Genomic DNA, 25,194 nt, shown 5'->3' with positions numbered 1-25,194 from the left:
GTCACTCCCATGGTGCAGAACGTCTTCCCGCACCAAGCATTACGCCAAGCTGGGAGAAACCTCCCAAACGAGCCACCCATTGGCTTCATCAGCAAAAGGCTGGATGACATGCTCTCCATGCCTTTTTGCTATCATATTGTTCATTACGACCCCCCAAGGGGATTCATCGTGCCTAAATTCTCCACGTATGATGGGTCCAGCGACCCCTTCGACCACATCATGCATTATCGACAACTCATGACTCTCGATATAGGAAACGACGCGCTGCTATGCAAAGTATTCCCCGCCAGCCTGCAAGGGCAAGCCCTCTCATGGTTTCACCGCCTACCTCCTAACTCTGTTGATAATTTCAAGGACCTGTCCGAAGCTTTTGTGTGACAATACTTATGCTCCGCTCGACATAAACAGAACATCGACACTTTGCAAAACATAAAAATGTAGGAGAACGAGTCTTTGAGGGAATTCGTGAAACGGTTTGGTCAGGCCGTGTTACAAGTAGAGGCTTACAACATGGATGCTGTCCTACAGATCTTCAAGCGAAGCATCTGTCTAGGCACCCCATTCTTCGAATCACTAGCTAAGAAGCCTCCTACGACGATGGACGACTTGTTCTGGCGCGCGAGCAAATACTCAATGCTCGAAGATGACGTGCAAGCAGCCACCCAACAAATCTTGGTTACCGGATAGGCATCCAGAAGTGGTGCAAAAAGAAATGCCAAACTCCCAGACCGGCCAAGGCCGTCCGGTCGAAGGCAGGAAGAACAAAGTCGCCCGGAACTACCGCCCCTCACACCCCTTTCCATATCCTATGAGAAGCTGCTTCCTGTGATCCAAGACATGTCCGACTTCAGGTGGCCTGGACCCCTCAGAACGGACCCATCCAAGAGGGATCATAGTAAAAAATGTGCCTACCACAAGAAGCATGGTCACACAACGGAGACCTGCAGGAGCCTCCATTATTTGGTTGAAAAGCTCATAAGGGTAGGACATTTAAAGCAATACCTCCGCTCAAATGCCAGAGGTAGAGACGCTTCCCGAAATCACAACTCTGGAACCCCCAGGGTTCCAGCCGCCCTCATAGCCATTATAAACCAATGTTTTAAAAACCGGACCGGACCGGCCGGTCGGACCGGTTCAACCGTCGATCGATCACAATTCCGGTCCGATTGCCCTATTGAACCGTTTAACAATCAAATCGGTCACGAACCGCCTAAACCGGCGGTCGGACCGGTGACCCGGTGGAACCGGACGGTTCTAATCGAACCGAACAGTTCCAGCTAACCACCATTTTAAAGGCTTTTTTATATAAAAGGCTTGGGCAAAAGCCCATGCTGGGCCTTGTCTCATAATGACAAGGCCCACACCCCACTCAATCATATTATGGGCTTAGTCTTGAGCCCAACGGATGAGGTAATGCATTGCCCCTCAATGTGGATAGTTTTTATAGGCATCCTTTGCATCCTCATTTCACTTGGAATCCGATGTGGGATTGCTAACCAACCTAATCAATGAAAAAAAAAATAGCAAGTCCCACCCGTGAGGATTTGAACCTTGGACCCCAAGGTCTATAGGCATCTCAAGACACCACTCAGCTACACAGCTTTTGTTATCTTATATGCAAACAAAATAATATATATTGGATTTTAAATTTTTTTATAATATTAAATAAAAATAAAATAATATTTTAAAAAATGATAAAATTAGTTTAAATTTTTATTTTTAATATATTCACATTTAAATATTTTACATATTCCATTTAATAAAATTAAAAATATTAATATGATTTAATTTGATAATATTATTGATTTTTAATTTATTCATATATATTTTAAAATTTTTATAATTATTTTTAATTTTAATAATATATAAATTATATATTTATGACGTCACCGGTTCGACCGTCGGTCCGACCAGTGAACCGTGAACCGGTAACTTTTTCGGTTCGATCACTGGTCTGGTTCAGAAAACATTGTTATAAAGTATATCAACGGAGGCCCTTTGGACGATGAATACGACTCCAAACGGAAGAGACAAAGGCTATTGCGGGCAGCATCGATGCGTGAGCGCATGAACTCCATACGGCCTGGGATAACTGGGGGGGGGGGCCCTCGCCCCATAGATAGGACAATCATTTTCCCATCAGTAGACCCCACACGGATATTGCAGCCGCACCGCGACGCCCTCATCCTGTCCTTGGAGATGGGAGACTTCGACGTGAGACGCATCCTAGTTGACCCGGGCAGTTCGGCCGATCTTGTGCAAGCATCGGTAATTTGCCACATGGGACGCAATCTCATAGGCCTCGAAAACCCTGGGCGAATCTTGTCCGGATTCAATGGAGCGACAACTACTTCCTTGGGAGATATTGTACTGCCGGTCCAAGCTGGCCCAGTCACTCTCAACGTGCAATTTTCGGTGGTACAAGATTTATCACCCTTCAATGTCATCTTGGGGCGCACATGGCTGCACTACATGAAAGTCATCCCTTCTACGTACCATCAAATGGTAAGCTTTCTTACCGAGGATGGGCAAATCGGCCTATACGACAGCTAGTTAGCTGCTCGCCAATGCTATCAGATAGCACGAGAAGTAGGGACCAGCCAGGAGGATAAACCCCTCCTTAAGTCCACCCATGCACTTGACCAATAGCAATTACTGAGTCCGACGGACAAAGATCCCCCGACAGCGGATCCCTTGCAGGCGATCCAAATTTCGGAAGAAGGTACTCACCTTACATACATCAGTTCCCTCTTGACGCCTGAAGAGACCCGGAACATCCAAGATGCCCTCCGACAAAGCCATGACATCTTCGCATGGACGCATTCTGATATGAAGGGAATTCACCCCTCCATCGTCTCTCATAGGCTTAACGTCTTGCCAACAGTAAGGCCCGTCTGACAGAGGGTTAGACATTTTCACCCGGACAGGCAAAAAATTGACAAGTTGTTGGAAGCTGGATTCATTAGAGAAGTGGAGTATCCGGACTGGTTGGCAAACGTAGTAGTGGTACCCAAAAAGGAAGGCAAATGACGGGTGTGCGTCGATTACACCAACCTCAATAATGCATGCCCAAAAGACAGTTTCCCTCTGCTACGGATAGACCAAATTGTAGACTCCATTGTTGGGCAAGGGATGCTCTCCTTCTTGGACGCTTTCTTCGGATACCACCAAATCCCCATGGCCCCGGCCGACGAAGAAAAGACAGCCTTCATAACACCACACGGTCTTTATTGCTAGAAAGTCATGCCGTTCGGACTAAAAAACGCATGCGCCACTTATCAAAGACTAATGACGAAGATCTTCAAACCTCTGGTCGGCTGCATAGTGGAAGTATATATTGACGATATCGTGGTCAAAAGCAAAACCCGAGAGGAACATACCCTCCACTTGCAAGAAGTCTTCCACCTCTTAAGGAAGTATACCATGAAGTTGAATCCTTCTAAATGCGCCTTTAGCGTAAGTGCTGGCAAATTCCTGTGATTTATGGTCAGCCAAAGGGGGATAGAGGTTAGCCCGGATCAAGTTAAGACAGTCATGGAAACACCACCCCCCAAGAGCAAAAAGGAATTACAGCGCCTCACAAGCAAGCTCGTCGCGCTAGGACGCTTTATAGCCCGCTTCACTAATGAACTGCGACCCTTCTTCTTGGCAATACGAAAAGCTGGAGCAAGCGGATGGACAGACAGCTGTCAGAGCGCTTTCGAAAAAATTAAGCATTGCCTCATGCAACTGCCCATTCTAAGCAGCCCCCTCCCTGGAGAAAAATTGTATATGTACCTGGCTGTATCGGAATGGGCAATTAGTGCTGTTCTATTCCGCTGTCCCTCGCCCAAGGAGCAGAAATCTATTTACTACGTTAGCAGAGCGTTGGTGGACGTAGAAACAAGGTATTCAAAGATGGAGCTAACGGCTTTAGCCCTTCGAAGTGCCGCCCATAAGCTCCACCCTTACTTCCAAGCCCACCCGGTGGTCATGCTATCTGACCAGCCCCTTTGCAACATCCTGCACAAGCCGGACCTAGTCGAAAGAATGCTTTAATGGGCTATAGAGTTGAGTGAATATGAAATCGAATTCCAACCCAAGTTGTCCATGAAAGGCCAAGTGATGGCTGACTTCGTGCTGGAATAGTCCTGAAGATTTACCCGGTGCAAGGAACCAAGCGAAAAGGAGTGGTGGACTTTGCGGGTTGATGGAGCCTCCCAGTCATCAGGATCCGGAGTAAGGCTCCTGCTACAATCCCCAACAGGAGAACATCTGGAGCAAGCTATCCGGCTGGGATTCCCCGCTTCTAACAATGAAACGGAGTATGAGGCCATCCTATCCGGGTTAGACCTCGCCTTGGCTCTATCCGTCTCCAGGCTCCAAGTCTATAGTGATTCCCAACTTGTGGTAAGACACGTCCAGAAAGAATACGAAGATAAGGATGAGCGCATGGCGCGATACCTGACTAAAGTGAGAAACACCTTACAGCGCTTCACCGAATGGACGATCGAAAAGATTAAACGGATTGAAAATGGACGTGTCGACGCCCTAGCAGGCATAGCTGCTTCCTTCCCCATCACAGAAGCCATATTATTGCCTGTACATGTGCAAACCAACCCCTCTGTCACGGAAACCTCTACTTGCAATACCATTAAGGCAAACCAAGTAGACGACCAAGAGTGGACGGAAGACATTATAAGGTATCTCCGGATAGGCACTCTGCTTGAAGAGCCTAAGTAGGCACACAAGATCCGGGTACAAGCCGCCTGTTTCACCTTGATTGGGGGGCACTTGTACAAGCGGTCCTTTATAGGTCCCTATCTCAGATGCCTAAACCACTCAGAGGCCCTGTATGTATTAGTTGAGTTGCATGAGAGAGTATGTGGGAACCATTCCGGCAATCGATCTCTGGCGCACAGGGCCCATTCGCAAGGGTATTACTGGCCCACGATGAAAAAAGATGCGGCAGCCTATGTCAAAAAATGTGACAAGTGTCAAAGGCATGCCCCCATACCACATGTGCCGTCGAAGACGTTGAAACCAATTTCAGGCCTCTGGCCCTTCGCGCAGTGGGGCATGGACATAGTAGGACCCCTACCAGCCGCAACTGCCCAGAAGAAATTTCTGCTCGTCGCCATGGATTACTTCAGTAAATGGGTGGAAGCTGAAGCATACGCTAGCATCAAAGACAAAGATGTCACCAAGTTCGTATGGAAGAACATCATCTGTCGCTTTGGAATCCCCCAAACCATTATAGCTGACAACGATCCATAGTTTGATAGCAAAACTTTCCGGAATTTCTGTTCAGAACTAAACATCTGGAATTCATACTCCACACCGTGTTATCCTCAAAGCAATGGGCAAGTAAAGGCCACAAACAAGACCCTAATAACTGCCTTAAAGAAGAGGCTCGAGCAAGCCAAAGGGAAGTGGGTGGAGGAGCTACCCGGCGTCCTTTGGGCTTATCGAACCACACCCGGACGTCCGACAGGAAACACTTCCTTTGCCCTTGCATATAGTATGGACGTAGTCATTCCTACAGAAATAAGGCTACCCACTATCTGGACCGAGGTAGGACGACAGGATGATGCAAATGCGGAATTAGGAAGAAATTTGGACTGGGCAGACAAAGTAAGAGAGACCGCATCCATCCGGATGGCCGACTATCAACAAAGAGCACCCGCTCACTATAATTGTAAGGCAAGGCCCAGGAGCTTAAAAAATGGAATGCTGGTCCTTAGGAAGGTTTTCGAAAACACTGCTGAGATAGGAGTAGGAAAGTTTCAAGCTAATCGGGAAGACCCCTACATAGTGTCCAAGACAAGTGAAAGTGGAGCTTATCATCTACAGAAGCTAGACGGAACCCCATTGCTCCGACCATGGAATGTATCCAATCTAAAGCAATATTACCAATGAAAGAAAGATAGAAGAACAATGTGAATGAGTATGTTTTATTCATAATTGTGAAAATTGTATACAAAAAAGTTATCCGGACTACTAAAACAGAGAGAAATAGCAGTAAAAGTTACAAAAAGAAAAGCTCTCATTGGGAAGGCTTGCGGCGCAACTTTTCCTCCTCACCCGGGGGAATCAAAAGGACGTCTCGTTTGATACCATGCTTCTTCATGCAGCAACGGTAGCCGATGAAATACATCTCGTCCACCTGCTTCTGGTATTCTGTCTCGAGTTCCTCCCTTTGCGCGGCAAACTCAACCTCAAACTCTTCTTCTTATGCTGATAAACGCATCTGCAAGTCCTCTTTATGTTTTTTCTCAATTGACACTTCTGTCCGGAGTTGTCTCACTTCCCCCCTTAGTTGGGCCGTCTCGTCCTCCGCCTCGTGCAGGCGGGTTTCTGTAGCTTCCTCCCGACTCTTCACCTCTGCTAGCTCTATCCGGAGAGCCTCGTTGTTGTCCTGAGACCTCTTCAAAGCTTCGGCACTCTCTTCAGAGGCTCTCTGGGCAGCGGATAAGTTGGCTTCGGCCTGCTCCAATCTCGAGTGCAATTCCTCTTCACCACTCATGCGCTGGGAGACGAAGGCCTTCATGTGATCGGTAATCCGCAGCAGGTCTGAAAAAAAATTGCGTTGTTGAACCATGCCGCGAATACCGCTCACCAACTGCAGAAAAACCCACAACAACAAGTTCAATTACCAGTCGTGTGAAAAACACACCAATATGGCAAGAAAAATCAAGGGGAATAAGCTATACCATTTTCGCCGCTTCAAACATTTTCGTTGAAGGCAGAGCAACATTTGAGCCGGAAGGAATCTGTTTCAGCATCTCTCCCAACTCCGCATAGCTGAAAGGGCTAGCAGAGGTGCAAGTCGCATCATCAACTGGATTCCCCCCTGATGAGGCGTTATGGCGTGACTCCTCCCCCGGGTCCGGGCCCCCATTATTCACTGCCGGCTGGATCTCTTCGGGCGAACCCTCATCCGGGACCAATACCGGGACGGTTGGGTTCTCTTCTACTATCTCCGTTTGACTCCCCTCCGGATGACCCTCCTGGACGGATGAGCAGTTGACTTCGATGGTTTCCAGAAGACGATCCTAAAGCCGCCCGCTGATGCCGGACTTTAAATCGCGGGCCAGACGAGACCTCCCCTCAACCGCCCTCTTCACCGATACAAGTGCAAGGGAACTCGACTCACAAGGGGGCAAACCCTGTCTTTCAGCTCCCATTTCTTCCATCGAAGAGGTCGTAGGAGGCAACGGGTCCGGGCAAGAGGCCCCGGCTACATCCGTGTCCGGGTGGCGAGAGCCGGGTTGATCCACTGAAGTTTCTGCCCCAACTAGAAAAGCTAGTCGTTCAACCGCTGGCATTGAAGGCCCCGATCTATTTTGACCAGGGATACGTACGGAATCGCTTGAAACAGATGGCAAGCCGGAAAAAGCTGGAGATCTTATTACTATTCCCTTTGTGGGAACCTTCTTTTTCTTTCCCGCTGAGGCGCGAGCGGGAGGAAAGGGCGTAGGGCGTTTATCACTAGGGGCCCTCCGCAAAGTTCCCTCTTGCCTTCTTTCCTCCCGTTCTTTGAGAAGTGCTCGACGTGCCCGAGCGTCTGCTTTGCGCGCCTCTTTATAGAATGGGAGATATTTGAGAACGAAATGCTCCCCAGACACTACCTTTTTCGACAACTTCCTAGGGAGAATATTGGTGACGTACGCCTAGGGCTCCCGGACAATGGCCAGTAAGTTTCGCGCTGTAAGCAGCGTCTGATGATGCCTCTCAACGGCAGTAATCTCAAATAGCTTGTTTAATCGATCGAAGGATGCTTTCTCCACCCACTCGACTACGCGACTCCTCTTGTCCGTACCTGCATTATCAGCAACCAAAGATGTTAGCCATCTGATAACCCCAAAATAAGAAGAACAACAGACGAACGCCGGACAAACCCCACAAGCTGCCTTACCCGGAAGCACCAGCGAACGGTTTGGGGAAAACGGTCTCTCCGGATGCTCCAGTAGCCCAGCCCAGACACCTCGGACTAATACATGCCCTTTGGCTCCTCCCTTCGTCGAATCTAGAAGATCAGTCACCAATTGGAGAGAAGGCAGGCCGGCAGCCAGGCTGAAGACGTCATTTTCCACCTTCTTGATGGAGTAAATGAAGAGAACCTCAGCAGTGAAAGGTCCAGGTTGAACAGCATGCTCAGAATGCTGCACCCCATCAGCACCCGGACCACGTTGGGATGGATGTAGGCTGGGAGGATCTGGGTGAAGTGAAGAAATTCTTTGAACAACGATGGAAGGGGGAACCGGAGCCCAGCATTGAATTGCTCCTTGGTGAAGTAGATCGCGTTGTCCGCGGATTTCTTAGTCGATACGGCCTCTTCATCCACAAGCTGAACGGACACGCCATTCAGAATGCAGAAGCGTTCGCAGAACTCCTTCACGTTCAGCTTGTCCACGGATTTTTTCGCATGGACCTCTCCGGACGCACCTTTGCCGCTCTGCTCGGCCACGCTAGATGAAACAACGTCCTTTTTCGCAGATATTTTTAATAGTGTGGCTGAAACGGAACCTGCATGGTAGGATGCCAACAGTAAAAAACAAGGACCTGACCCCACAACCCTAACGGCAAAAACGCCCAGAAAACCTAACATCACCAGCATCCCCATTCCAACCCTTGACTCTACCCCAAAGAAGAATCGGTAGCCCACAAAAGGCGCAGGGGGGCAACAAAAACCCTAACGCGCCTAAAACACAATCAAAACCCCCCGAAAGAGCCCTAAAAACCAGTACTGACCCCAGTCACAAGTAGCTTGCCCAACAAGCCAGAAACAATCACAAAACAAACACAATGAGGAGAAGGCAGGAATAGAGAACGTACCGAGCGTAAACTGGCAAAATGGAGATGAAGTCCGCGATGCAGTCACCATCATGCACGAGTATTGCTAGTAAAAACCCTAGAACCTCACTCACAGACGAAGATACGCAGAAGGCTGAAGAGAAAGCACTACCAGCAGAAAATGCAGAAGAAAAAAATGCAACAGTAGGGGGCTTGGTCTGCTATTTATAGTGAGACAGCCCCTCGGTATCCTAAACGCCTAGCCGCGCCTTTGCTGAAAAGACACGCTGCCTGGGAATTCCTAGGGACGGCGGCTCTTCATAAATGCTCTTCTTCCATTTCGCCTCCGCGCACCACGTGGCCCAATGAGCCCAAAAAGTAACCTCAGTTTCAAAAACAATCATTTTTAACCAGCCCATTTTGCCTGGGCAAAATCGACAGGTTAAAAGGGGGGTATTGTAGGGACCCCTCCCCCTGATGACACGTGGCGCTCATTGCTATCCAAAGCAACTCCATCCGGACCCTCCAAAGAGGACACGTGGCGCTCTCTTCTATCCGGACTCCCTCAAGGAGAAGCACACGACACTCACGAACGTCACACCTAGACGATAGCATATCCTATTCGGATATGTTGTCCGGATCATTGACTGAAGTAAGCAAGCCTTGCTACGTCATTCCGATAGCCTGCCACGGCCCACGTTCCGTCGCCTGCAGAGCGAAAGGACATGAATGATGACAAGTCACCTTTCACAATCTCTAACAGCCATCTATAGGGTGATGATGACCTTGCCATCACCTAGAGGCATCATGACGAGCCAAAAAGTCTTCCCACCATTAAAGAGGGAGGCAGAGCTTCTGACACTATATAAAAGAGTCTTCACACAAGGAGGAAGATAAGCTGACTATCCTTGGAAAAGCCTGATAGTTTAATCTCTTGAGCCATGGTTGACAAAACCATTGGAGGGTGTGTCCGGACATCCTGTCCGGACATCTTTTGTAGGAAAGACTGAACCAGAACTCAATCTTGATTGAAAGCGTGTGTCCACTTGACAGCTACGTGGATCACTGGGATGCAAGGGCTCAACAAGAGCCTCTCTTCTTTTTCTTCTTCTTCTGATAAGACGGGTGCGAACAATGGCGGGGAAGATGAGAAAAGGAAGAAGACAAAAAACATTGGGAAAAGTCATGTACTTGAGCTCCCGAGTCCCCAGTGAAGCAATGGATAGGGATTTTGGGACATGATGCAAGAGTGAAAAATTTGTAGAGAACCGCAGATAGATATGATGATATTGATTTCAATGTGTACTTAAATGATATCAAATTTCAGATTTATTATCATAATATTGTGTTATTGTGTTGCCTTTCATCATTTTTGCCATGGGAGTTGTTGGTTTTCAAGAGGGTTATAAACTAATTCTATTTCGGAAAAAAATGAATCACCATCTTTGAGCAGTTCGAAATTGCCCGGGTTAAAAAAGACCTCGATAAAATATAAAAATGCCGCGCTTCGATAATGATTTTAAAAAACGTTTAACGCTTAAATGACATAAATTTTAAAGTATTAAAAAATTTAAAAACTTTTCGATAAACATTTCCTACTAAGAATGACAACGGGGCGGGTTTGGGACTAGTCATTCCCATCCCATTTTCGCACTCGATTATACAGTATTTTCCATCCCTGGCACAAACCCATGTTAGGGCAAGTTGATTTGTTTCCATCCTCGTTAACAGAAGAATTAATAACTCCATCCCTGTCTCATCCCGAATGTCTATCAGCCCTAACTCTAATTGGCAAATCTCATACCTAAAATACACTTTCCTTTCACTGATTATGATAATATACCAAATATGAAAAAAATAATATCAAAATTGAAATTAACACCACAACAATCAATAATTTTAAGTCGATAGTTAGCTTAAATGATTCAAAATTAATGCAAAAAAAAAAAAAAAAAAAAACCATCTAAACCATTTTCAAGAGAACAGAATGAAAACTGAACCAAACGAGAAAATGGGTCGATATCAGCCATGAATGTGATTCCCTCTTCAAGCCAATCTTTGAACCAAGACTTCATCAAATCCATTACTTCAAAGGCTTTTGAGTTCCTTTTGTGTGTGTGCTCTCGGACAAAGACTTCAAGATGCTCTAGATGATTGTGTTGCACATATTTAGGGCAAGGAGATCAAAGTCTATGACTAGTTTCATGTCGCAAAAGATGAGTTTTGGGCTCTGAGGCTAAACCAAGAACAAGATGGAATTGATCAATTTCAGAGTATTTTAGTTGGTGTGAGGGAGGAAGAAAAAGTAGTATTGATCCTAGAGATAGGGTTTCAAGTAGTGCATCAGAGGAAGAAGTAGAAGAAGTGGATGTCGGGAAGAAAAAGAAGCGATTGTCGGAATTAAGATTGGGAAGAATGAAATACCACCGTATCAGAGGAAGAAGAAGAAGGAGGAGCAACTGTCAGAATTAGGGCAAATGGGGAAAAATGCAGTATATATATATATGGAGAGTTTTTTGACATTTTAGTAGTTGTTGAAGGGTAATTTTGTAAATGTATATTCGGGGCGGAGCAAAACCCGATTCGGGTTTTTAAAATATTCTCATACCCGACCTATAACGTTTATTATATTTAATACTTGTCCTAATAGGGGTGGGGCGGGGCGATTAGCCCAGAAAATTACCATCCCTATTTCCTACTTTTAATACTCTTGAACCCTCTCCTATACTTTTTTTCTCAAACAATCTTTTTCAATTCTGTGTCCTCGATTTGAAGAATTTTAGCTTCTTTGAGTCTTACAAAAGCAAGATCCGTCATTTAGACAATAGGCTCAAAGGTTTCATTAACAAACGTTACACCTCGACAATCAATTCTCGTCTTATGAGTCAAATTCATAATTTTACCAATTATTAGACATTTTAATTAAAAATGATGAATATATTTGACTTGTTACATTTTTATTTGGGTTTTAATAAAATCCACTTATGTATTATTAATTCATTGAATATGATAGCCTAACATATATTAGAGGTTTAATATAATATTGAAATTTGTTCACATTTTTTGTTAGGTGAGCTCACAGAATTTAAGTCGAATTGGCATTTAGATTGCCGCTTTGGAAACTAGTGGTTTCACTCCTTTTACTCTTTTACCAGGAAAACAGGGGCACATGAGCCGCAAGTCTTTGGCGACTACCACCATGATAATACTTGGTTGACCATGCATGTAGGTGAAAACCCAATCATGCCCACATCTAACTACCTTTAGCATTACAAATCCAAGGACAAAGTAGTCATTCCAATTCAAAAGCAAACAAAGCCATGAATACTGCTGGCCACAACCTCTGGTTTTTCGTAAACTTTGGGCACCAAATCCAAACCCATCTCTTTCCTATAAAACCAACCCACCTTCACTTCATCTTCTTCCACAACCCAAAACACTTTGATTTACAGAGAGATATTCAATATCCCATTCACTACTCAATATCAGTTCTTTTACTGTTGATTGTTGTTTGAGTTTTGGAGGAAGAAAATTAAGAAGATGAGTCATATAGGGAAAGCTTGGATAGTGGCAGCAAGCGTGGGAGCAGTGGAGGCACTCAAGGATCAGGGCTTCTGCAGATGGAATTACACTATGAGGTCTATTCACCAACATGCCAAGAATAATCTCAGGTCTTTTTCTCAGGTCAAGAAGCTCTCTTCTTCCTTTACCGCCATGGTTTCTAGCAGAGTGAGAGACGAGAAAGCAAAGCAATCAGAGGAGTCTCTGAGGACTGTCATGTACTTGAGCTGCTGGGGACCCAACTGAGGAAGCGGATCTGGATATGAAGATGATGATCATCCTACCACTGAATCATCCATGGAGGGCATATCCCAAGAAAGTGATAAGAACAATCTTAGGTCCCTCTCTCAAGCTAAGAGCCTCTCTTCTTCTTCTTCTTCTTCTTCTTCCTATAAGATGGGTGTGAAGAGTAGTGGAGAAGATGAGAAAAGGAAGAAGAAGACACAGAAAACATTGGGGAAAGTCATGCACTAGAGCTCCTGGGTCCCCAGTGGAGCAACGGATGAAGATTTTGGGGTGCAATATAAGAGTAAAAATTTTGTAGACAACTGCAGATAGATGTGATGATTTTCATGCGTACTTCAAAAAAATGAAATCAGATATCAAATTTGTTATCATAATATTGTGTTGCCTTTTATCATTTTTTGCCATGAGATCACTATCTTTGTTGGTTTTGATTGAATTTGAGCTTTAGAAGATGGAACAATCAAGAGTTTGAAGCAAACAACACTTAAGATCCACCTTCAGTGCAATATATTTTGTTTTGAATTGATCGTGCAGGCATCATTCACCCCACAATCCCTTCCTCCTATCAGTCAAACTCATAACTATGGCTTGGCTCTAATTTCAATTCTTAAACATCTTAACTGAAAATCATATTGATGATTAATAACAATAAGTTCAACCTTTTATGGGCTTTTTTTTTTTTTTTTTTCCGGAGTGATTGTTGCGTGATTCATTTCAGACTTTAAAGAACGATGTTATTGTGCCCAAACACAAATTTTATTCTCATGGTTTTAATAGAATCATGTTCACTATGTGAAATTAGTAGTTTAATATAATATTAGAGTTTTAATATATAGTATTATTTTATATTTTGAAATTAGTATTTTAATATAATATTAAAATTTGTTCAAATTTTCTATTCGTTTTCTTGTTTATTAATCTAATGTTTGGGTTTGAAAAATGAAAATTTTGAGAAAAAAATGAAAAATATATTTAAAATTAATAAATTATTTTTAGATACTTCAATAAATTTATTTTATTTTATTTATAAATTATAAATACATTGAATAATTTAAAAATATAAATTTTTTTAATTAATTTACTTAGGGAATGAGTAACATATACAAGGTTGGTCTTTTGTTCATCCACACAAGAAAAGTACTGGATCATTCCCAATTTATCTTGGACTTGCTTTCTTTTGTGATTATTTGTTGGGGGGCTATTGGTTGAATGGGGTCCCTTCTGATTGCTGGCTTACAAGGGATCATGGAGGGGTGAGTACATCTTATTCATGTCTTCTTCATATGTTAATTGAGTAAAACATGAGGCCTTGTAGCTATGGTACGACATGTATGGTTTTGTCTTTTTACCAGTTCAACCTTCTGTGGTCGTTTCTGGTTGGCGACATGAAATTGGTGAACTCTGTGGTGCTGTAGTATATCCTTGTCAAATAAATATTGTCATGTAGCGTATGTGTTGTGCTCTAACATGTATATATAGGAAAAGTGACATATGCTTGTCCAGGATGCATCACACTGTCAAGGGACATGTTGCATACATTTTGGCTTGGTTTTGTGCAATGGTAGCTTTTTCTAATCAATTACAATACTAAAATTAACCCTACAGTGTAGAATAGGCCTATTGTTTCATTATATTTCAGTATTGTAACAGCATAGTAATGCTAGGAGGCTAGTAATTAGTAATGCTAGGAGTTTGTTATGTCAATATTTGCTTAAAAATCAAAACCCGACGAGAATATGGTGCTACTCGGGCTCTAATATGTATTGATTTACAAAAGGATGGTTCCCTAAGCAGCATATTCTTGCAGGGTTTTGATTTTTAAGCAATCATCAAGCTGCATCAGACCAGAAAATCCTTGTTGTTGTTCAGGCTCTCCTGTTAAATTAGGGTCTTAGAAGTACATTTGAAATGCCATGGGTTGCTTTAATTGGGCAATCTATTTCAATTGCCTTTGCACACTCTGGATCTGTTAGGTCTACATGAGTTTGATAGTGTGCGCAAAAGAATGTCTATTGTCATCAAATTCCCCAACGATACTGTGAAAGTCTTGGTGAAAGGTGTTGATTCTTAATGTTTAGCATTTTTGCAAAAGACAGTGGAAGGAATAGTCATGTAAGGCCTACAACTCAGAGCCATTTGACTGAATATTCATCACAAGGCTTACTTACACTTGTAGTTGCTGCTAGGGATATTACTGATGAGGAACTTTTAGAGTGGCAGTGCAAGTATGAAGATGCAAGCACTTCATTGACTGCTAGATTTGTAAAACTTCGTCAAACAACAACTTTCATTGAATGCAAATTAAATCTTCTTGGGCTACTAGGATGAGAATAAGGCTGCCACTTTGAACCTCCACTACACATCAGTTTATTTTTTGTAAAAAAAAAAAAAATGCTGCCACTTTAAGAATATGGCACCACCAGATTTTGTGAAAGGCATCCACACGTTTTGATGAATTTGGAGGGCAACCATACCATGCAAAGAAGATGACTGCCCCTTTAAGAATATAGGTTTAGTTATTTTTTATTTATTATTCTTTAATCTTATCATTATTATTGGTGAATTAACCTTATTTTTGTAGAATCACTTATGCTTGTTATACAGGTATGCTCTCTATCTTCCCATTTTAAAGTTTCATGAATATGTATGTCATTAAGAATTGTATCCTCGTTTGATATTGACTCTGGGTGCCTTGATATACATTTGATTTCCTTTGATAAAATGCATGTTGAGTAATATAATACTTGAAAATTGTTATTTTGATACTTGTTACTTACTTTTCTATTAACATGTGTCTATCCTACTAGGTATTCAAGAAATATAGCAAAAAAGAAGAAGATGGTGATGAATTAATGACCACCTCTTACGAAGATAGTATTGTACTTTTCAATTTAAGTTTGTATATTATCTTAATTGAATATTTTTAATTAGTTTTTTTTTTTTTTTTTTTTTTTTTTTTTTTTTTGTATATAGAAAACAGAGAGTAAGTAGAAAAAGATTTATTCCATTGTGTTTTTAATATTCAAATGTATCTATAATAATTTTTTCCCTTGAGTAATAGTTTATTTACATTGTTTTAGGACTTAGTTATTATTATCATAATTAAATATGTATCAAATTTAATTTGGAAACAAGTTTCATATGGCAACAAGTTTATTTTCCATTAAAACTAAAAATTATAGTAAAATAATATTAAATTTGTCATAGGTAACTTGACAGATGGCCAATGCCCAACATTGACATTGCTAGCTAGAAACCTTGACATATTATACTTATCCTTGACATTTATTGTAGCAACCTTAACAGAAGAGCAAGATAACATTGACATATGATTAAAAAATCTTGACATATGTTGAATCCAACCTTGACAAAAGTGAAAGAAACATTGACAGATGTCATAATAACAAAGATTCGATCATTGGTAGAAATAGAAACAACCTTGACATATGTAAATGTCAAGGTAGATTTAAACTTTTCTTGACACTGGCATAGATGACATATATAAATAGTAACATACCTTGACAGATATACCCTACCTTGATGGTGAAAAACTATCAACGAAAGGCTTTTTTCTTGTAGTGACATCTACATCCTCATTCAAAGTGTACATTCCTCCTTTAGAATTGTTTTGGGGCTTGACTTTACTGGAGTCTTTTCCATGAGGTTCATCCCATGATCTAGATATTTCAGCCACATAGTTTAGAAAATCCAAAGCTTCATCATGACTTTTGCTCACAAAGTCTCCCCCACACATGCTTTCTAGCAATTGTTTCATAGCCGGTGACATACCTTCATAAAAGTAGCTTACGAACATCCTAGTGTCAAAACCATGATGAGGACAAGCATTGATAGCCTCCATATATCTCTCCCAATAAGCATAAAATTTTTCATTCTCCATGGCCACAAAATTGGAAACTTGCCTCTTCAGTCCACTAGTACAATGAGCTGGAAAAAAATTCTTCAAAAATTCAGCTTGTAATTCAGGCCGTGAGCGGATACTTCACGGTCTCAAAGAATTCAACCACACTTTTGCCTTGTCCTTGAGAGTGAAAGGAAACAATTTAAGTCTCATAAGATCAATTGATGCAATCCCTTCTTGAAAAGTATGATAAGATCTGGCTGGATATGAAGATGATGATCATCCTACCACTGAATCATCCATGGAGGGCATATCCCAAGAAAGTGATGAGAACAATCTTAGTTCCCTACTTCGCTCTCTCATGCTAAGAGCCTCTCTTCTTTTTCTTCTTCTTCTGATAAGACGGGTGCGAACAATGGCGGGTAAGATGAGAAAATGAAGAAGAAGACATAGAAAACATTGGGAAAAGTCATGTACTTGAGCTCCTGAATCCCCAGTGAAGCAATGGATAGAGATTTTGGGACGTGATGCAAGAGTGCAAAATTTGTAGAGAATCGCAGATAGATATGATGATTTTGATTTCAATGTGTACTTCCAAAAAAATGATATCAAATTTCAGATTTATTATCATAATATTGTGTTGCCTTTCATCATTTTAGCCATGGGAGTTGTTGGTTTTCCAGAGGGTTAGAAACTAATTCTATTTGGGAAAAAAAGAATCACCTTCAAATAAAACCATCTTTGAGCAGTTCGAAATAGCTCAAGCCTGAGAATAATCAAAATCATAAATATTTTTGTTCATCCTTGATCCAATCCCACGAATTAATACTCCTTGAACCCTCTTCTATAATTTTTTTTTCTCAAACAATCTTTCTCAATTTCGTGTCCTCAATCTGAAGAATTTTAGCTTCTTTGAGTCTTACACAAACGTTACACCCCGACAATCATTTCTCATCTTATGAGTCAAATTCATAATTTTACCAATTATTAGACATTTTAATTAAAAATGATGAATATATTTGACTTGTTACATTTTTGTTTGGGTTTTAATAAAATACACTTATGTATTTATTCATTCATTGAATATGGTGGCTTAACAAATATTAGAGGTTTAATATAATATTGAAATTTGTTCACATTTTTTGTTAGGCGAGCTCACAGAATTTAAGTCGAATTGGCATTTAGATTGCCGCTTTGGAAACCAGCGGTTTCACTCCTTTTTAACTCTTTTACCAGGGAAACAGGGGCACATGAGCCGCACATTTTGGCGACTGCCACCATGATAATACTTGGTTCAACATGTATGTGGGCGGAAACCCAATCATGTCCACATCTAACTCCTTTAGCATTGCAAGTCCAAGGACAAAGTAGTCATTCTAATTCAAAAGCAAACAAAGCCATGAATACCGCTGGTCACAGCCTCTGGTTTTTCGTAAACTTTGGGCACCAGATCCAAACCCATCTCTTTCCTATAAAACCAGCCCACCTTCACTTCATCTTCTTCATCACAACCCAAAACACTTTGATTTACAGAGAGATATTCAATATCCCATTCACCACTCAGTATCAGTTCTTTTCCTGTTGATTGTTGTTTGAGTCTTGGAGGAAGAAAATTAAGAAGATGAGTTATATGGGGAAAGCTTGGATAGTGGCAGCGAGTGTGGGAGCAGTGGAGGCACTCAAGGACCAGGGCTTCTGCAGATGGAATTACACTCTGAGGTCTATTCACCAGCATGCCAAGAACAACCTCAGGTCCTTTTCTCAGGCCAAGAAGCTCTCTTCTTCCTCTTCCGCCATGGTTTCTAGCAGAGTGAGAGACGAGAAGGCCAAGCAGTCAGAGGAGTCTCTGAGGACCGTCATGTACTTGAGCTGCTGGGGACCCAACTGAGGAAGAAGATATTGTTGACGAAAATTGGATACAATGGAGAAAAGAAACACTCTCACACACTCACTTTGATACAATGAAACTCTCAAAGATACAAAATAAGAAGAACAAGAAGAAGAACACAAGAAAGGCTCAAACAAGTTCTTGGAACTTTGTCCAAAGACTCTATTTCCTCCCACCTCTAGAAATCTTTAGGGAACTAATGGAAATAGTCTTGGGATTGATCAAGCCTTTTCACTTTTCTGCATAAGATTTCAAAAGAAGAAAAGTCATATATATAGCACTCTTAGGGTTGAAAAAAGGTTACAAGGATGAGAAAAAACCCATTGTCTTCCTCAATCTCTTCATCTTTGTAACATTCAAAAATTAAATCATATGTTTAATTCACACATTAAACATGATTTAATCTCAAATGTGTAACTCTCTTACACTTAACCTCTTAAGCTTTGTAAAGTTACAAAGATGAGAAGACTCATTGTCTTCCTTAACCTTTCAAGTTTTGTAACATTTCAAAACTTAATCATATGTGTAAATACCTCTTAAGTTTTGTAAAGTTACAAAGATGAGAAGACTCATTGTCTTCCTTAACCTTTCAAGTTTTGTAACATTTCAAAACTTAATCATGTGTTTAATTCACACTTTAAAAGTGTAACCCTTCTTACACTTTTATTTTCAAAGGTTATTTTTTCAAAAGTGTAACTCTTCTTACACTTTATTTTTAACCAACAATATATATATTTATATAAATATAACAGATATGAAGATGGATGATCACAAGCCTACTAGTGAAGCATCGATGGAGGGCATATTCCAAGAAAGTGACACGAACAACTTAGTTCCCTCTTTCAAGCTAAGAGCCTCTCTTCTTCTTCTTCTTCTTCTCCTTCTTATTCTTATAAGATGGGGGTGAATAGTGGCGGAGAAGATGAGAAAAGGAAGAAGACACAGAAAGTAATGGGGAAAGTCGTGGGCTTGAGCTCCTGCGGTCCCAGTGAAGCAATGGATAGAGATTTTGAGGTGTAACATAAGAGTAAACATTTTGTAGAGATCTGCAGATAGATAAGATGATTTTAATGTGTACTTAAAAAAATGAAATCAGATTTCAGATTTATCATCATAATACAATGTTGCCTTCTATCATTTGTGCCATTGGACTATCTTGGTTAGTTTTTTAGAGGGTTAAAAACTAATTCTACTTTGGAAGAAAGGAATCACCTTCAAATTAAGCCATCTTTCGAGCAGTTTGGAAAAACCCTTATCTAAAAAAGACCTCTATAAAGTACAAAAAGGTTGTGCTTTTACCATAAAAAAGGTTGTTTCAAGCCCGAGAACATCAGAAATCATCATGCCAAGGTTGATAGAGTTGCTAACCCATATAAAAGAGAGAAAAAAAAAACATAAAAATAAGAAACTACCCAAAAATAAAATAAAATTAAAGCTATCTCTTGAAAAGTCTCAAATTCAGATTCATTTTTGGAAGAAGAACAAGAGATATCTAAGTGCAGTGAGGGGTTCGTGGATAGGAAATTTAAGATATTTTAGTAATCCAATAATTTTATTTGATTTTTATCATTTCTATAGTATAATAAAATAATTCTCTTTTATTTGTGGGTGTAAGTTAGTCAAAACATGTTAAGATCTCGTATGTTTTCGTGTGAATTATTTTATTTTTTTATTCTAAAATTAATATGTTGAAGATTTGTAGAAGAACAAAAAAAAAACATAATATACAAAATAATGACAAAATGAATTTTAGTTGGAGGTGAAGTTGATGGTTCTTTTTATTAAAACGTGATACATATGTTATGAAAAGATGAAAAATTAATTTAATGGAATTTAATGTCGAGACTGTTCAAGAGTGTCTTAAATTCTTATTAATATTGATTCATTTTTATAAAGAATATTATATATAATATTTTTAAGTTAATATATCATTGTAATATTAGATGAAAATTATTAGAAATATTTTTATAAATATTTTAAATTTTATAAAATAAAGATTAACTTGTAAAAACTATATGCGATGGATAAAGATGTAAAAAAAAATAAAAGATATCTCGGATGATATTGTGAAATGATTCTCTCATTCACATATATAGACATAATTGATCGAACCATATTAAAGCTTAATGTATTTTCATATAAATTGTTTTATCTTTACGTTTTTAAACTTGTACGTTTGTGTGAAAGTTTTCACTATACAACACCTTCAACCCTTTTTTTTATTTATTTTTTCAATATATTTATAAAGAGGTTTATCCAAAGATCTCAATCCCTTGTCCTCATCATCCTACCGTCTTTGATCTATCCGAGGAATTTTAGTTTCTTTGGTAATGATTAATTTTGAATCTTACAAAACAAAACAATCAAAAGTTTGAAACAAAGCAAGATCCATCATTTAGACAATTGGTTCAAAGGCTTCATGATAGACGTTACATCCCAACAGTCATTTATCCACATATAAGTCAAATTCATAATCCAATGTATTATTAGTTCATTATGTGAAATTAATAACTCAGCTAACATTAGAGGTTTCATAAAACGCTAAAATTTGTTCACATTTTTGTTAGGTGAGCTCACAGAATTCAAGTCCAAATGGAGTCCAAAAGTGAATGTTATTGAACTCCAATAAGCTACTTGTTTTAGACTGCCGCTGTGGCTTTGGAAACCAGCGGTTTCACTCCTTTCACTCCTTTAGCAGGAAAACAGGGGGACACATCTTTGGCAGCTGCCACCATGATAATTCTTAGTAGGGACCACACAAGTGGGTGAAAACCCAATCATACCCACATCTAACTCCACTTAGCATTACAAATCCAAGGACAAAGTAGTCATTTCAATTCAAACCAAACAAACCCATGAATAGTGAATACTGCTGGCCACAGCCTCTGGTTTTCTCCTAAACTTTGGGCACCAAATCCAAACCCATCTCTTTCCTATAAAACCAACCCACCTTCGCTTCTTCTTCTTCATCACAACACAAACACTTTGATCTACAGAGAGATCTTCAAAATCCCATTCACTACTCAAATCGGTTCTTTTTATTGTTGATTGTTGTTTGAGTTTGGAGAAAGAAAATTAAGATGAGTCATATGAGGAAAGCTTGGATAGTGGCAGCAAGTGTGGGAGCAGTGGAGGCACTCAAGGACCAGGGCTTCTGCAGATGGAATTACACTATGAGGTCTATTCACCAGCATGCCAAGACCAACCTCAGGTCCTTTTCTCAGGCCAAGAAGCTCTCTTCTTCCTCTTCTGCCATGGTTTCTAGCAGAGTGAGAGATGAGAAAGCCAAGCAGTCAGAGGAGTCTCTGAGGACTGTCATGTACTTGAGCTGCTGGGGACCCAACTGAGGAAGAAGATATGAAGATGGATGATCACCAACCTACTAGCGAAGCATCCATGGAGGGCATATTCCAAGAAAGTGATAACTCATAAGTGGAGTGGAGATCAGTTTCATGGAATTTTTCCTAGAAGACAAACAAGGTGGAAATCCAGAAATTAATTAGAACCAACTGCTAATAGTTGGCGTCTCTGAGTTAGGAATTTGTTAGCAAAAGGCAGCTTTGGTGTATATACGAGATGATTTCAATGTATATTTGAAATAGAAATCAGATTTATTATCAAAACGATTGAGTTGTCTCTTGTCTTTTACATTTTCCAGATCCAAACAGATCCTAAAGGGCCTAAAATTTTTCTTGTATCATTTTTATGCTAAAAAATTACACATAAAAAAATTAACTAAATCATAAGTAGCTTCTAATCATGAAATTTTTTTTTTAAGCCTATAAATTTTATGCTTTAGAATATAATACATGCATTAAAAATCTATCTAAACCATAAATAATTATTTTAATGCAGTTATATAACTGATAAAAATAGAAATAAATTTAATAAATATAAAATAATAAAATATTAGGATAAGTATTGAAGATCAATTTTCAGTCTTCAAACTTAATCGAACTTAAAAGTGGATGGCGATGGATACAATGAATTGAGCCAGGTCTTAAATCTTTAACTTAATGGAGCAATTATTGTAATCTACTTAATAATTGGTCAGTATAAAATTAAATAATAATAAAAGGAGAAAGAAAAGGACACGTGTTTGACGTGGACGTTGCCAAAACAGCGGTTTCAGGCAGGCCTTTTACTGCCCGAGCGCCAGTGGATTAACAAAGAAAACAATGAGCACATCAGTGGAAGCGGCACCAGCTACCAAGTATGCAGCTGAAAATCCAATTATACCCACCTGAAATGCCCCTTGGAATTACAAATCGAAGGACAAAAGAGTCATTCCAGACCAACCCAGAAATACAGCTGACCCCTGCCTCTGGTTTTTCCCCAAACCTTGTGCCTTTCTCTATCTATATAATCCAGCCCACCTTCTCTCCATCTTCTTCATCGCAACACAAACACTTTGATTTACTGAGAAATCTACCATATCAATTCACTACTGAGATTGTTGTTTGGGCTTTCGATAAGAAGATGAGTCATATGAGGAAAGCTTGGGTGGTGGCAGCAAGCGTGGGAGCAGTGGAGGCACTCAAGGATCAGGGCTTTTGCAGATGGAACTACACTCTGAGGTCTATTCACCAGCATGCCAAGAACAACCTCAGGTCCTTTTCTCAGGCCAAGAAGCTCTCTTCTTCCTCTTCTGCCATGGTTTCTAGCAGAATGAGAGACGAGAAGGCAAAGCAGTCAGAGGAGTCTCTGAGGACTGTCATGTACCTGAGCTGCTGGGGACCCAACTGAGACGTTCCACATTTCGAGTGATCAAGAAGAAGATGATGATGACGAAAGATTCATGGAGGGAGCATGCGAAGGAAGTCATGAGAAGGGGAGATGAAAAACATTAATGGAGAAGAGAGATCCATCTATGGATGAAGGCAGTGGAAATTTGGAGCCGAGTGAGTCATGGGTAATGGTTCTTATGAGTTGGGAAATTATCAGCAAAGTGCTTTCTCAACCTCAGATGCTTTGGGAGGAATGGGAATTTACCAGAAAATTGAAAGTACATATGTACGATGCATTTTATGCATAATTTGTCCAAAAGCAATAATAATCAGATTGATTTTCAGCTATTCTACTTCTGAGATATGGAATTTGTTCGTTTTGAAATATTCAAAATTCGACACAGAAATAAATAAATAAATAAATAAATATTATTATTATTATTATTATTTTAAAAACCACTATTCCAAGCCAACCCGCAGCCCAAGCTGACAGGTGCATCCAACTAGGTAGCCATGTTCAGGGAAAACAGCGGTTTCACCCACATTTTTACTCCTTGCGAAATGGAAAAAAAAAATGCGATTAAAGCCCAAATTGCCCATCTATCTCTTCATTTGCCGTTAGAAGGATATGCACAAAACAGTCATTCCACCCACCCCTCACCAACCCAAAAATCCTGGTAACCACAGCCTCTGGTTTTCCCCCACACCCATGTCTTTTAAACAATGGGCACACTACTGCCGACTGCCCCTACGCTTACTGCTTACATTAGATTGAGGATAAGTGATGGGGCCAAGGCCAACTATGTAGGTGAATTCCCAATTATACCCACCTGAATCCGCCCTCAATCTGACCAATCCGAGGACAAACGTGATCATTCCAATTCAGATCAAGCAAACCCATGAAAACTGCTGGCCACAGCCTCTGCTTTTTTCCCAAACTTTGGGCACCCGATCCAAACCTATCTCTTTCTATAAAACCAACCCACCTTCACCTCATCTTCTTCATCACAACACAAAACACTGGATTTACAGAGAGATCTTCACTACCCAGAATCAGGTCTTTTTATTGTTGATTGTTGATTGAGTTTTGGAGAAAGAAAATTAAGCAGATGAGTCATATGGGGAAAGCCTGGATATGGGAAAATTAATCATGGGAGCAGTTGAGGCATTGAAGGATTAGGGCTTCTGCAGATGGAATTACACTATTAGGTCACTTCACCAGCATGCCAAGAACAACCTCAGGTCCTTTTCTCAAGCCAAGAAGCTCTCTTCTTCCTCTTCTGCCATGGCTTCTAGCAGAGTGAGAGAAGAGAAGGTAAAGCAATCAGAGGAGTCCTTGAGGGCTGTCATGTACTTGAGCTGTTGGGGACCCAACTGAGACCCACCAAAAATTAGCAGAGAATTGTAAACATGTATGATGATTTTTTGTGTATTTTTTTGAAAAAGAATCAGATTAGGTATCAGAAATTCAGAATGATTGTTTTTTGCACTTTGTTTTTACATGCCATGGGATTTGGAGTTGGTTAGTTTTGACTGAGCATGAAAGGCAGGCCAGGGTTTTAAAAGAATTGAATCGTTCACTGGAGATGGAATCCCTCTCAGAGAAATCCTTATTCTCCACAACCTTGGCAAATGGCAAGCCACTAAGGGGGAAAACACAAAAAATAAAATAATAATAATAATAATAATAATAATAATAAATGTAGAGGAAATATTTGCCAATATATAAAACTTATATTTTTGTATTATTATTGAATAAATTAGATTTTATCATACACTTAAACAATGGAGATACAAATTCAATATAATACTTTTTTTTTGTTAATTTTAAAAGGTTTCTAAGGAAATTAAGTCTTAATCAAACAAATTTTATTGATCTTTTACAATATAAATTTATCTCTTTAAAATAATTTTAATTTAGCATTTAAAATTTTCTGTTGAACTTTTTCACCAAATGAGAAGTTAAAACGTAACAGAGGAATGCAGGACTTTAAAGTGAAGTTGTTTTTTTTGAACAAGCTAACTTTAAGTCTCGTTTTTTAAGAGAACTTTTCATAGAATTTGAATTATTTATTAAACGATCAATTTTCATGATTTTTTTTTTTTTTTTATAATTTACACCATTTTGAAAGGGAAAC

General features: G+C 40.2%; 5 protein-coding genes across 6 annotated transcripts; all 5 read left to right on the top strand.

Annotated features, from left to right (window-relative positions):
• The first annotated feature begins 2,055 nt into the window (after nt 1-2,055).
• Nucleotides 2,056-2,553, top strand: LOC117926015. Its single transcript, XM_034845106.1, has one exon. It carries the CDS (start codon nt 2,056-2,058, stop codon nt 2,551-2,553), a length of 498 nt encoding a protein of 165 aa, XP_034700997.1.
• Nucleotides 2,554-11,685: 9,132 nt separating this feature from the next.
• LOC117926330 lies at nt 11,686-17,040 on the top strand. Its single transcript, XM_034845422.1, has 2 exons — nt 11,686-12,604; nt 16,714-17,040. Exon 1 carries the CDS (start codon nt 12,316-12,318, stop codon nt 12,580-12,582), a length of 267 nt encoding a protein of 88 aa, XP_034701313.1. The 5' UTR covers nt 11,686-12,315; the 3' UTR covers nt 12,583-12,604; nt 16,714-17,040.
• An 851-nt stretch (nt 17,041-17,891) lies between these two features.
• LOC117926220 lies at nt 17,892-21,972 on the top strand. Of its 2 annotated transcripts, none has more exons than XM_034845298.1 (2): nt 17,892-18,337; nt 21,685-21,972. In XM_034845298.1, exon 1 carries the CDS (start codon nt 18,063-18,065, stop codon nt 18,327-18,329), a length of 267 nt encoding a protein of 88 aa, XP_034701189.1. In that variant the 5' UTR covers nt 17,892-18,062; the 3' UTR covers nt 18,330-18,337; nt 21,685-21,972. The 2 variants fall into 2 exon arrangements, with proteins under 2 accessions (XP_034701189.1, XP_034701188.1); XM_034845297.1 differs by lacking the exon at nt 21,685-21,972 and adding an exon at nt 19,082-19,466 and having other exon boundaries at nt 17,905-18,337.
• LOC117926221 lies at nt 21,257-21,952 on the top strand. The gene has a single exon (XM_034845299.1). It carries the CDS (start codon nt 21,410-21,412, stop codon nt 21,674-21,676), a length of 267 nt encoding a protein of 88 aa, XP_034701190.1. The 5' UTR covers nt 21,257-21,409; the 3' UTR covers nt 21,677-21,952.
• A 592-nt stretch (nt 21,973-22,564) lies between the features above and the next one.
• On the top strand, nt 22,565-23,413 carry LOC117926951. The gene has a single exon (XM_034846288.1). The coding sequence runs from the start codon at nt 22,578-22,580 to the stop codon at nt 23,073-23,075; it is 498 nt and encodes a 165-aa protein (XP_034702179.1). The 5' UTR covers nt 22,565-22,577; the 3' UTR covers nt 23,076-23,413.
• Nucleotides 23,414-25,194: the final 1,781 nt, after the last annotated feature.

This window comes from Vitis riparia, chromosome 12 (genome assembly GCF_004353265.1).
Source record: "Vitis riparia cultivar Riparia Gloire de Montpellier isolate 1030 chromosome 12, EGFV_Vit.rip_1.0, whole genome shotgun sequence".
In the NCBI taxonomy this organism is placed as follows: Eukaryota; Viridiplantae; Streptophyta; class Magnoliopsida; order Vitales; family Vitaceae; genus Vitis; species Vitis riparia.
This window is presented reverse-complemented; position numbering and strand designations above follow the sequence as displayed.

Excerpts from the sequence above, each read along its gene's own strand:
- LOC117926221 (XM_034845299.1), top strand. The coding sequence starts at position 21,410 with ATGAGTCATATGAGGAAAGCTTGGATAGTGGCAGCAAGTGTGGGAGCA.
- LOC117926951 (XM_034846288.1), top strand. The coding sequence starts at position 22,578 with ATGCCCCTTGGAATTACAAATCGAAGGACAAAAGAGTCATTCCAGACC.
- LOC117926015 (XM_034845106.1), top strand. The coding sequence starts at position 2,056 with ATGCGTGAGCGCATGAACTCCATACGGCCTGGGATAACTGGGGGGGGG.
- LOC117926330 (XM_034845422.1), top strand. The coding sequence starts at position 12,316 with ATGAGTCATATAGGGAAAGCTTGGATAGTGGCAGCAAGCGTGGGAGCA.
- LOC117926220 (XM_034845298.1), top strand. The coding sequence starts at position 18,063 with ATGAGTTATATGGGGAAAGCTTGGATAGTGGCAGCGAGTGTGGGAGCA.